The following is a 13,005-nucleotide window of genomic DNA, read 5'->3' as shown; positions in this document are numbered from 1 at the left end:
AAACAACGGCACAAATGTTTTACCTCAAAACAACCATTGTACTTCAGTATATAGTAGAATTGCTTATGAGTACCTCCTATTTTATCGAAAAAATGTATCTCAAGGATCAATATTTAGTAAAATTAATAACATTTACTGGACATTATTAAGTTTAATGGCAATTTTCTCAATGAAAGTCTATTGTTGTTACTACCTTGATTTGTGCCAAGGAGCCCACAGTTTCACCCACTTGCTCTCTTGCACCCTTGGTGTAAAAAGCAGACCAGTGAAAAAAACAACATCTTGATATTATTATGAATATAGGTTAAACCTCATGAAACTTCTGAAGACTGTCAGGGCCCTCACCTCCAGGTTCAGTGGACCATACTTTGAGACCCACTGGCCAAAATCACAACCTTAAAAGGAGGAGGAGATTGTTTGTAGAAGATGCTGAAGTAGCATCAGTTAGCACAGGGGCATATTCTGTACGGGGAAACTTGAAAGAATGCTAGAGATCTCCTGGGGTTCTCACTGGTAGTATCAGGAGTCCAGAAGTTGTGTTTAATATTTCAAAAAGCCTATTGGAAGGTGAAAGGAGGATAAAAATATATCACAGGAATAAAGATTCAATTATACACTGTGTGACCTGCAGAAAAAAAACAAAAACAAAAACCATTCATTATATGCAGCCAAAATGAGGGGTGATTTTTTCAAATTACATATTACAATATCTCACTCCAAAGAGTAATGTTGCAATCTGGCTTTTAGGGCATGAACACGGTCAGGTTTCATCATTAACTCATACCACAGAAAGCATTAAATCAATTGTGGCCTCAGAAGAGAACAACACAGAATTTTCCAAGGAACAAAAACAGAATAGTGCCTCAGGGAAACTCTCCACACAAGAAGAGCCAGCCGGACAGCTGCTGACCGTTTTTTCCTTTAGAAATTGCCTGCTCATTGGGCATTGCTCATTTTCTTCTGCTGCCACGCCCAACCTCTGGCATACACACTTCCTCTTCTGCAGCTGAAGCCCAGACAAAAGTTTCTCTCCTCGGCTTCCTTTAGTACACTTTTTCAATAGGAAATTTAGTAAAAGCTCAACAAGAAACAACACACAAACAGTGTAAAATGGGCAGGCTTCCTAAGGTGGATACTATCAGAGCTCTGCCCAGATCTCCTGGGATCCCTTTCAGAGAAAGCCTAAAATCACACTCCCCCGACATCTGCAACCTCCACCCTGCTGCTGCTAGTTGAAGCCTGAACTCCACATTTGGCCTTCATCTCTTTGACTTAAAGCTTGCACTCCTACTGACTGTCCTTAAGAAGTGAGAACAGTAATACTTTGAGATATTTTCAGCTTACTTGATCCCTGGGAGAAAACAAAATTTGAAAGGATAGTTCCTGAGGGAGCAGGTGAAATCTAACTAAGAAATGTTCTAACTGGACAGAGAACTGACCATGGCAAGGAAGGGGATGGCCAAGGAGGTTGTGAGTAGCTCTTGCACATCACCTTTGACTTGAGAGGGCTTCGAGTGTCTTTGGATGATCTCAGACAACCTGCTCAGGTGGATGGAATAGAGGGAGGTCTATTGTGTGGTTACTGCTGGTGTCTCCACTTCCTGCCCTCACGTAGCATCCTTGTTATTTTATATTCCCATAGAACAGAGCCTACTCGACCCCTTCCTTCCCAGAAGAGTAGACCCCAGAAGAAGGAGGGACGATTCAGCATGCTCAATCAAATCTTCTGCAGGAACAAAAAAGAAGAGCAGAGGGCCTATCAGAAAGATCACAGCAGGGACTGGCACAGGGGAGAGCCCACCTCGGAAGTTGATGACATCATCACCACCTTTGACAGCAACGTGGATACCAACTGCCAAGAACAGCCTGGTGGTCGGGTGGCTATGGTTGACTTTAAGAAGAGGACCTCAGAGAATTCAAAATACCACTTGCCAGAAAAGAAGCCCCTGGCCCATAAAGGGCTTCCACCAATCAGAACGCAGAGTCTCCCACCCATCACCCTAGGCCATAACTTCCTGACAGCCTCCCAGGGGGCCACTTCCCATGCTGGCCTGAGCTCTGGTACTCATCATGCTGCCCAGCAATCTCAGAAAAGCCTAAGTGAGCAGGATTTATTGAATAACAGAACTGGCTGCCAGGTATTGCTCGATAACCAGGTGTTCTATAAAGCTTGGACTGTGTCTTCTTCTGATAAGCTGCTAGACAGGTTGCTTACCAGCAGATCCAGTCACCAGGAGGTGTCATGGCCGCCACATCTTCCTCATCTACATAATCCTTCATCAGGTAATGTCCCTGCTTCCTTCTTTCTCATTTCTGACAGATTCTATACAAGAAATGTGTCATGCAGTCCTGGGTTAGGAACTGGAGTGACAGTGGGTAGCCTAGAGGACAGGCTCAGAATGGAAATGGGTGATTAGGCTACCTTTTTCCCTTGAGTCTACTGGATTCAGGATTTCCAGGCTATGGAAACAGTCTGCTTTTCCACCTTGAGAGCAATCATCAAGTAAAAGTATGTGCCTTCTCATCTTCTCTCATCGCAGCAGGTATGTGTGGTGACTGGCAGATTAGAGCAGGAATATTACTATTTCCACTAGCAAGTATTCTTAAGCAGGGATACTTGGCGATATCACCTATGAGGGGTTGATTTGTTCGTGTGATTGTTTGTTTTTAAATCATGTGTTCAATGACCACTCCAGGACTACTGAACCAAGATCTTGGTGAGGCAAAAGGGAAAATGGCGATGCCCTCTATGTATACGTGTAGAAAGAGAACACATTCGCACATGTGTGGCTCAGGTCTCCATACACACCAAAGGGTTACATGGCAATTCTCCCTCCTGCCTCTTGCCCCAGCTACCGAGTGCCCCTCATCCAAAGCTATGTTATTAATTTTGTCTTTACCTTCCAGAGATATTTTATACATATTTAAATATATATGTATATATACATTTTAAATAAGTGTATCACACTAAAGAATCTATATTTTTATACACATGCAAGCAATATATACATATCTATTTTCCCATTTAACATTTGTGTTAAACAAATGTATCACACTAAAATTTTTATTTATTTTTTTAATGGCCCCCAGGTGATTCTGATGTATACCAGAGACTAAGAACTATCGTTCTAAAGCAGAGGCTGCAAAACAGCTTCCAAAATCAGTTCATTACTAATTCAGTAATCAAGTGAATTAATTACTAATATTTAAAAATCATGAAGTTTTACATAAAAATTTAAAACTCTAGCTTCTCTTGAGAAATCGAAAAGTCTGGCAACACTGAACCCAAATTTCACTTGGCAATAATTGCCTGGATCTGAGTAACCACTATCCCCATAGACATCACTTGGACATCACTGTCCCCAGTTCAACCCAGTCTGCACCACTCTCCAGTATCTCTCCGTGGAGTGTCAGTTGTTCTTACCAACAAGTTTCTGTTGTTGTTTTTCTTATAGTAGGGTTAAGAGGAAAAATGATATATTGCTTGAACCCATATTTCTTTCAGAAGTAGAAAAATGAAAGCCCAAGAGGGCTATGTGTATTTTAAGAAGTAGAGGAGCACAGTATATCTTCGGAAATAAGGAATATTCCTTCCCGTTTAATATGCAGCATGAGTCTGGCTCTCCTCACTCATCTTCATGTGCCTGATGTCTGAAACCTGTGAGGTAGAGTATGGCTTCCCTCATACATATTTATATGTTTTTAAGCGCAGGATAGATAGGAATAAACACATGAAGGCTATTTCCTGAGAAAAACTTCCCTCAAGATTTTACTTCCTCCACTAAGCACTGAAGCGTGGGTAGTTTTTCCTTGTGTTCTGCAGAACGGTGAGGAAGAAAAGATATTGATCTGCTGTCTTTGACACTTTGGTGGCCTCCAGGGCCTTGACTCAGCCTGCTTTCTGGAGTTAGTCCTGTCTTAGCTAATATCTTCTTTTTTGAAAATTTTTTGAAATTTGTGAAAGTCTTGTTCTTGTTCTGTTCCCAGGACAGCCTTGGGCTGTCTTTTCTATATCAGTTAGGATTGGGTTCATCTGCCTGTAACAGAAATGCAAAGTAACAGTGGCTTAAACAGCATAGTTTATTGCTCTCATATGAAAGTAGTCGAAGGTGATGGTTCCCAGGTGCTTGGTGAATCCATGATCACCAGAGACCCAGGCTCCTTCCATCTGTGTGCTCTACAACTTAACCTATGCCTTTCATCCTTTGGATCATTTCACATTTCATAATATCTGACAGAGCAGGAGGAAGGAAGGAGGGGGGGGCGGAAATGGATGTCTGCCAGCTGAATTAGCTCCCATTAATAAGTTATCTCCCATAAATTCCACAGTCTGCTTCCATTTCGTTGGCCAGAACTTTAGTCACATGATCATGCCTATCTGCACGGGAGACTGGGAATTGGATCCTTTTAACTGGGTACATGACCGTCCCTCCAAAATTGGATTTTTGTTTCTAGGAGGAAAAAGAGAATAGATATTGGATAGAGAACGAGTAGATTCTGTCACATGTGCCATCTAAAACCTTCTATATTATTTAAAATAAAAGGAAATTCAATAAATTGGTTTGAGGATTTGTTTCACTTTTCCAATGAAGTAACTTGAAAAGTCCTATGGGGCAGAAAAGGAGAAGCAGAATTCTCCAAGGGAATGTCAAATAATTAGCCATGCCTGTACCAAAGCATTTATTTTTTTCAACCAATGTTTTTGAATGCTGATAATAACTAGGAACCATTCTAGGTAACTGAGTCATGACAAGATAAACTCCCAAGAATCTTCAGCCTATAAATGAACTTTAAGGTACTTGGATTTGCTAAACTGATTATACAACTCACTTTAAATTGATTTTCTTCTCATGTTTAGATACAAAATCATAAGAGTTTTAAACGGAAAGGACCTTAGTTCTTTCACTCATTCTTTAGTGGGTAATGTCTTTAAAGGATAATGTCTATTATCCTGATTTATGAAGAGGCAGCACATCCAGTGGTTAAGAAAGGGATTCTTTTTTTTTTTTTTTTGGCTGCACCACACGGCTTATGTGATTTAGTTCCCTGACCAGGAATCAAACCTGGGACCACGGCAGTGAAAGAGCCAGCTCCTAACCACTGGACTGCCAGGGAATTGCCCCAAGAGAGGGATTCTAAAGTCACACTATCTGGGTTCAAATTCTGACTCTCTCATTTACTTGCTGTTACTGAATCTCTCTGAGCCGTTGTTACTTCATGTCAAAAATGGGAGGAAATACCTAACATGTAGGGCTGTGAGTTGCTGTTAAGATTAAACAAATTGATACATATAAAATACTTAGAACAGTGATTGAGCATTGTACTGTTACACACATACACATTTGTGGGTTTTTTTTTTTAACTATGTGCCAGGCCCTATGCTAAGCACTATGCCTTAGAGACAAGCTACAGATGATCTTTGTTTAAAAGATGATGACATTTAAGTAAACGTGCTAGTCAGCTGCCTTTTTGCTCTCAGATCTAGTCTCTTCCCTCCAGCTCTACTTTGTATCTCAGGAAACTACACTTCCCAGGCTCCCTTGCAGCTGCTTCCAGGTACTTTTGGCCAAGTACCAAGAGGCACTGGCAAAAGAGTAAGAGCAGGAGAAAGAGGAAAACAAGTGTAGTTCTACACAGTGTCCCTCTGCTTCCTATGGATTCTCCAACAGGGGTTCCAATTCCTCCCACTTCCTCTACAAAGCCCCTCACTCTGTGGTTCTGGTTCCCACTAGCTTCTGAGCCTTGGTAATACCAACTCTTCCCCTTATCACTCCAGCCTAGAAGTGGTTGCATCTTCCTGCTGTGGTTAATCTCGGGATTGTCCTTCTACCCTGTCCTCTGGCTTCTCACCTTTTCCACCAACCAGTATAACCACCTTTCTGTATGAAATTCCCTCTGTTTCAAAGGTCTAAAGAAGTCTCTGTTTTCCTGAATGAGCCCTGATTGATAAGGCAAGACATGTCATCTCTCTCGGCTACAGTTTTCCTACCCTCTGGATACAGAGTCTGGGACCATTTTGTTTCATGAGGCCCTTGCCAGTTATAATTTACATGGCCTAGAATCTGCTCAGTCTTACAACTAATTGTTCTGAATATGTCACTAAGGACGTATTCAGAACTTGCACCCAGACCTCCTAAATAGGAAGTTATCCCATGGTAATGTACATATTTCTCTCTTTAAGTCTCAAAGTCCAGTTTGTTAGTATGCTTACCAAATTACCTACAACGTGATTTTCTTAAAAATTACACTGTACTCCCCAAAATAAAAAGATTTCTCTCTGCCTTATAGATTTTATTTTTGTGAATATTTTTAACCCAATTTGAGGTGTTGTTTTCAGAACTACTGAAGCTTCCAGAGTACAGTTGGGAGGGTTCGCTTAAGGGGTTTAAGTTGTTAGTCTAGGCAGGTTGAAACTCAGTAGATTTCTACATTGAGCTCCCATACTTGATTTGAAACCTAAAGTAGTAAAGCAATTGGATACTATAAATCATACCACAGCACCACTGGTTCGAGCTTGGATGGTCCCTTTACTTTGGATTTTCTCCTTTCCCGCCCTGGGTTTAGTAGAAATAATATGGACTAGCAGTGATTGCTACCGTTTGAATTCCTGGCAGCTAATGTCCTGTGCTTACATCAGCAGCCCTGAACATTTAGCTGTAATGATTATTGCTTAACATTTATTGAGACCTGTCAGTGGGCTAGATGGAGAGAGATGCAGGATGAGGCACTTAACTTAATGAGGGAATTTGGAGCACATCAGCTTAATTCATTGAGAGCAGCTTTCAGAGAAAATTGAACAGAAAGCTCTGTGGTGTTTGCTACCAGCCTGGTTATTTGCAAGCTATCACAAGGAAGCTAAGAAAGTGTTTGCTTCCTTTCTCCCTCAAGAGAGAACTTTCTTCTCCAGAATTTTCTAGAGTATCCCAGCAACAACGCACTCTCCTCCTCAGGTCTGATAGTAGGTAGGTCTGATGCTGTGACCACCTCTGTTTAAACCCATCAGAAGCTTTGCATCTTAACAGAATGAAGGCCAGATTCTTTAGCTGGTAAACAAAGTCCTCCCAACGTGGCCTGGCCTCACTTCCCATTCTCAACTTCTGCACCTCCCGTCTCAAATCCTTTCCTCCCACCCCCCATCCCCTTGAACAGTTCCTTGAATATCTCTCAGTTCCTAGACAACTACATACCTTTTTACTCTATGACGTCTTTGCCCATGTTATTTTTACTTTCCATCCACTGTGTGCTTGACAGATTCCTACAATCTTTTAAGAACCAGCCCAAAACTTGCCTCCTATGTAGAAGTTACCCTGACTGCTGTAGGAGGTGTGACCCATTTTTACTATCCATCATAAAAGAATATCTCTGCCTTGTTAAGCCTCCTCTGGAGCAGTGAACCACATACTTCCCCTTCAACAGCACTGCAGGAGAGGAATTTTTATCCCCATTTTAGAGATGAAGAAATTGAGGAGTAGAGTGGTTAGCCCACCGGCCTAAGGTCACAGAGCTAGCTAGGAAGTAGCAGAGCAGATGTTCAAGCGAGGTCTATGGGATGCAAGACACATTGACCTCTCTGGATCCTTCTTTCTTGTTTGATACCCTCACAGCACTACTCATGGCCTTCAAAAGTACAACTTTACCTGCCTCTCTTCCCATCAGCCCCTCCTGAGCACCTTGCCTTCTGTTTGTACTCTAGGCTCTGGAATACAGTGAGTTTGCAATAGATGAGTGCTGAATTATTATTAATCTTCATTCGCTTCTGTTTCCTCATTTAACGATGAAAACGTTTCCTGCCTTTTTATTCTAAAAGACAGTGGTCCTCAACCCTGTCCCCACAGGCTGGACACTCCCTGAAGGTGCCTACAGCACAGATAAGAGAACTTTGGACTATGCACATTCTGCCTTGTCCTTCAAAACTGAGCAAAATGCCAGTGTGGAAGAAAGTTTAACTCTCCTCCCACCTCCTCCCAAATCACTGCTGAAGTCCTTCTCTGCCACTTCTCTCATCCTATCAATATTGCTTTGGCCCCTAAGGAGGCAGGATAGTGTGGATTTTAGGTCCAGAGCCTGGGTGACACTTCCCATCATGTGATCTTGCAGACAATTTAGAACTTCTCCAAGCCACAGTGTCCTCATTTGTAAAATGGGGATGATAATAGTACCTATCTCACAAGGGAAGGTGATTGTTAGGATTAAATGAGATTATGCCTACAGCAGTTAGTCCAGTCCTTGACAATAGTAAGTACTCAATATGCATTATCCATAATTATCATTATCTCATTTTGGGTTTTGCAAATTTCTGCTCAAGTGTTCATGCATGAATAATCAGGTATGAACTGATACGGGTTTTATTGTAATTCTACTTAGGAATGTTTTCTTTTTAAATAATGGCTTGTGAGGTTATTTAACCTTCAAAGTTCAAAGGAATAAAAATATAATGGCAAAATGTCCACCAAGGAGACTAGAAATTTTGCTTAATATTCATCAAATGACATCAAATGACACTGCTCAGATGACTGCCCCTACAAATCTACCACTGAACTCACCGAAGCAGGTGGGAGGTGGATCATGGCTAATGCTTTTTTTCCCCTATTCTAAGGACTGCTTTACCCACACGGAAGACTTAAACCCTATGAGTGTTGCTGTAGTGATTCTGGTTCCTACTAGACTACTAAACAAAAGATCAAATGAATACATGCCCCACTGTCCAGGAGATCATGTTAAACATGCCACAGAATAACACTGTAATAATTGCTAATGTTTATTGTTTACTCTATAAGCTAAATGCTTTACCTTTGTTCTCCTAATCTTTATGACAACTGAAAAAGACAGATAAAATTATTTTCTGCATTTTACATGAGGAAATTGAGATTTAAAGACAGAACATCACTTGCCCAAGTTGGGAATTAAGCCTAATCCTGTCTGACCCCAGAGCCCAAACTCCTATTTATTATACCATTTGGTCAACTTGTTAAATGGACTTAACTTTTGTGTAGTCCCTTCTATTTTCGGGTATTTGGAACATCCATCTCTTGTAATCAGTCATGTGCTAATAAATGTTTAATAGGTGGCTCTTCAGAGAAAAATCAGTACTTGCTGATTTCCCTGATGTAAATACTCCCACCATGGCTGATGTCAAGCCACCGAGTATGATGTCAACCGACTCACAAAATTCCTGAAAATTTAAGAGCCGTTATGCATAGCTCCAGCATAACTCTACTGGTCATCTAAATTAGATCATCCAGATCTCCCACGTGCTTTCACTCAGCTCCCATCTTCTTGATCAGTGAGTCTCAATCCTGGATTCACATCAGAATCACCTGGGAGCTGTCAAAAATCTGGCATCCTATCCCAGCCCCAGAGATACTCATTTATTTGCTGTGGTGTTTAGCCAGAGTAGCATCTTTTTTTAACTCCTCAGATAATTTCTCTGTGCAGCCAGTACTAAGAAACAGCTCTAGAAGAATATATCCTACTCATCACCCACTCATTCAACCCAGATTGACCAGTATGTGATACACTAATACCCTATGTTATTTTTCAAACTTTAAAGTTTTGTAGAGTACATGGCCAACTGTGCTTGTTTATAAAATTTAAATAGTTTACTCAAGAAATGATTTCTGATACCTTTTCCTTTCATTTAAACGGTGACTGGCATGTGATAGAAACTGAATATGGTATAGCTATTAGTATTTTTTTGTTATTGTTGTTAACATCATAAATTTCATGATCTATAACAATTTTATGATTCTTTTATCCATTGGATTTTATAATTTGCACTTGGTTGAGTCTCATATGATTGATACAAACTGTTTGTCCCCAGGACAAAATTTTCAGCATCTCTCCCCAAACAGACCTAAAATCTGGGATCTTCCTTTCACCCGGAACAACCTGGCTCCCCTACCAGACCAAAAATGTAAGTATTTTGAATCTTCCTCAGCTTCCTTTGCAAAGGTTAACACTGTTAACACGTCTAGAGAGGGCTAAATGTTATTTTGGTTTACTTTCATTTTTTTCAAGAGAACATCAGGCGCCAAACCCTGTAAATTACAGGAAAATAAAATAGAGACAGTCTTTAAAGCTTCATCCAACATGGTAATGCTTCTTTAAAAAAATACTCCCTCCCTGGAGGAATTTTTGTGTTTGGACTATAAAAACAATAACAGAAGTTTATTTTTCTATGTACTATTTAATGTCTTTAATGCTTTAAAAATTCTTCTCTTAAGACTGGCTTCCTGACATTGTTTTCCTTACTATGTTGGACAGATAGAAATGTGTCTTACCTCTGCACTCACAGGCTATGCATTCCTAAGCAGAAAGGAATAATCAAGTAGATGCTGTTCATCAGTTTTACTTTTAGCGTTATTTTATACAAAACTTCTCACAGTATAAACTGTTAATACATTCTATTCACCAAGTGATCAAGTTTGCCTGTGCCTAAGTATTATCTGGGGTGCTTGTTATAAAGGGGATTCCTGAGCCCCACGCCTAGAAATTCTGAGTTTGTAAATCCTTATATCTGTACTCTGAGGCAGTAGAGATGAGAAAACTTGAGTTCAGAGAGGTCTTATAACTTTCCCATTATTTAGGTAGTAAGTAGCAGAGCCAGAAGCAAAATTACAGGATACTGAGTCAGCTGTCACATGAAACAGGTAATACCTATTGGATTTTTTTTTTTTTTTTTTTTTGGCTGCGTTGGGTCTTCATTGCTGCGCGTGGGCTTTCTCTAGTTTCGACGAGCAGGGGCTACTCTTCATTGCGGTGCACAGGCTTCTCATTGCGGTGGCTTCTCTTGTTGCGAACACAGGCTCCAGGCACACAGGCTTCAGTAGTTGTGGCACGCAAGCTCAGTAGTTGTGGCTCACGGGCTCCAGAATGCAGGCTCAGCATCTGTGGTGCACGGGCCCAGTTGCTCCACGACATGTGGGATCCTCCCGGACCAGGGCTTGAACCCGTGTCCCCTGCATTGGCAGGCGGACTCTCAACCACTGCACCACCCGGGAAGCCCCTACTCATTGATTTTAATTTCCTTCCTTCCTGTTCTTCCTATCCCAACCCACTCCTTTATAACATGTACTCAAGCACTTGTGTGCACATCCACACACACACACACACACACACACACATCCACACACACACACACACACTCTCTCTCTCTCTCTCTCTCTCTCTCTCCACATCTTCTTAATTGCAGAGGTTAGGTGATTTAGAAGCTGCCCTATTTAAGACAAGTTCCTTAACCTTTCTGTACTTCAGTTTCTTCACTTAGCTTATAAGAGTAGTGCAACCTGATAAGACTGTTGAGAGGATTAAATGAGATAATGTACATAAAACCCTTTGCAGCTGTTTGCACAGAGTAAATATCCAATATATGTTTTCTGCCCCAGGCTACAGTTCAAATGGGATGAAGCAAGAGTTCTAGAACCCTTTAGGTAAAAACAAAGAACCCTGCAGTCTTAGTACAACTCTGTTTTCTTTCAGATAAGGAAAGGGAGAGGTAGAGATTTGTCCAAAGTCACACACAGAGTTAGTAGCACAAACTAAGATCTCTGCCTTGACAGATTATTTCCTTTGCCCTTACTAATTTGTCTAAAGGGAGAGTTTTGGATGGTGTGAATTCAATCATTGAATGAAATTCAAGTCTGACCTTGTCTTTAAGCAGAAATGTAGTCACAAAGACATCTCATTAAGGGAAGAATCACTCAGCCTTGAATCCTGGTGTGGCTTGGGGAAGCCAAAGGATTTTCTTTGGCAGAACCCAGGGGCTTTGCTTTTCACAATTAAATTTAAGGAGATGGGAAGATAAAGATCTTTGATCAACTGTAGCTCTATGAAAAAGAAGTGGAAAGGTACAGTGTTTTTCCTAAAAGAAACCTGAGAACCTTTTGACTTTTGCATGAAAGCACAGTACAAACGTCTTGGGGCTTATTTAGAGCCTTGTGCTGACCTGGCCATCAAGGGCTACGCCACCCAAGGAAAAGAAGGCTCTGCTAGGCACCAACAGCCTGATCATGTTTTGATCAAACTTGGCCCTGCCTTGTTTTTGTGCATATTTGGCATCCCTGACTACACGTGGTAAGCCTGAATAGATAGATAGATATACATGGCTTTCTCCTGCAGTTTAGGTCTCCCCAAGAAAAGCTTCTTAGAAGGGCCTCCATTCCTTCAGAAATAACACAGTTCTCCGCCATCATTCCTTGTGAGACTCTGAGAGATGCAAACCTTGAAAGTTTTTCATTCTATTCTTTCCTCCCAGTTCTATCTGGAGAACCTCTACGGACAAACCGAGTGCTTCCTGCTATCCCAAGCCAGCGGGGACACAGCCCACCAGCTGAAGAGAGTGAAAACTCTGCCAGTTCCACCAATGATGAAAATTAATCAGTGACTGTGGGTCACTGATTGTAAAAATATAGATTATATATATTTTCAACTGTCAAAGGATAAGATTACTTTGTAAGAACAAAGACTAATTTAGTAAATTGCATTCTATAAGCCATTCATGGTTTTACAACTCAAAATTCTTTGTTCCAAATAAGCACTTAGAAGCACTTAGAATCTTTGTGCATATATTGTAAGTCTGTGAGTTTCCATGACCTCTACATGCCAAAATAAAAAGTCATGACATGTTATCATCAGGGAAACTTAGCTGTGTTTGGTTTGCTTTGTGGCATGTTTGCTGGTCTTTTTGAATGATTTTATGTTTTTAAAAAATGTATGCTTTGCTGAATAAAAAAGAAAGTACATTCCATACATGTTTTTTACATTTATTGCAATTCTACTTTGGACTAAGAAAACTTAATTAAAATTAAAATAGTAAATTTCTTTAATCAGTCAGTGTTTATGGCTTTTAAGTGTACAATCATCTGCAAAGTATTTTCTAACATTGTTAAGTCCTGGCTAGAGCCCAAATCACTTAACAATGTTTATGTATCTTCTTTGTTATTTGATTATTTCCACCTATTGTCACTTTCAGATATGATTGATTGCTCTGATACTGAGAAGATCATG

The 13,005-nt window shown here is 40.6% G+C and overlaps 1 protein-coding gene across 3 annotated transcripts in view; it reads left to right on the top strand.

Annotated features, from left to right (window-relative positions):
* Window positions 1–12,740, top strand: part of ANKRD55 (ankyrin repeat domain 55) — a 502,662-nt gene extending 489,922 nt beyond the window's left edge. For all 3 annotated transcript variants that reach the window (XM_082382340.1, XM_082382339.1, XM_082382341.1), the window contains 3 exons: window positions 1,643–2,283; window positions 9,821–9,913; window positions 12,254–12,740. In XM_082382340.1, coding sequence (XP_082238466.1) covers window positions 1,643–2,283; window positions 9,821–9,913; window positions 12,254–12,375 — 856 coding nt within the window. In that variant the 3' untranslated portion in view covers window positions 12,376–12,740. The remainder of the gene's footprint in view (window positions 1–1,642; window positions 2,284–9,820; window positions 9,914–12,253) is intronic.
* Window positions 12,741–13,005: the final 265 nt, after the last annotated feature.

The sequence above is a fragment of the Balaenoptera borealis genome (assembly GCF_965194805.1).
Source record: "Balaenoptera borealis genome assembly, chromosome: 2".
Lineage (NCBI taxonomy): Eukaryota > Metazoa > Chordata > Mammalia > Artiodactyla > Balaenopteridae > Balaenoptera > Balaenoptera borealis.
This window is presented reverse-complemented; position numbering and strand designations above follow the sequence as displayed.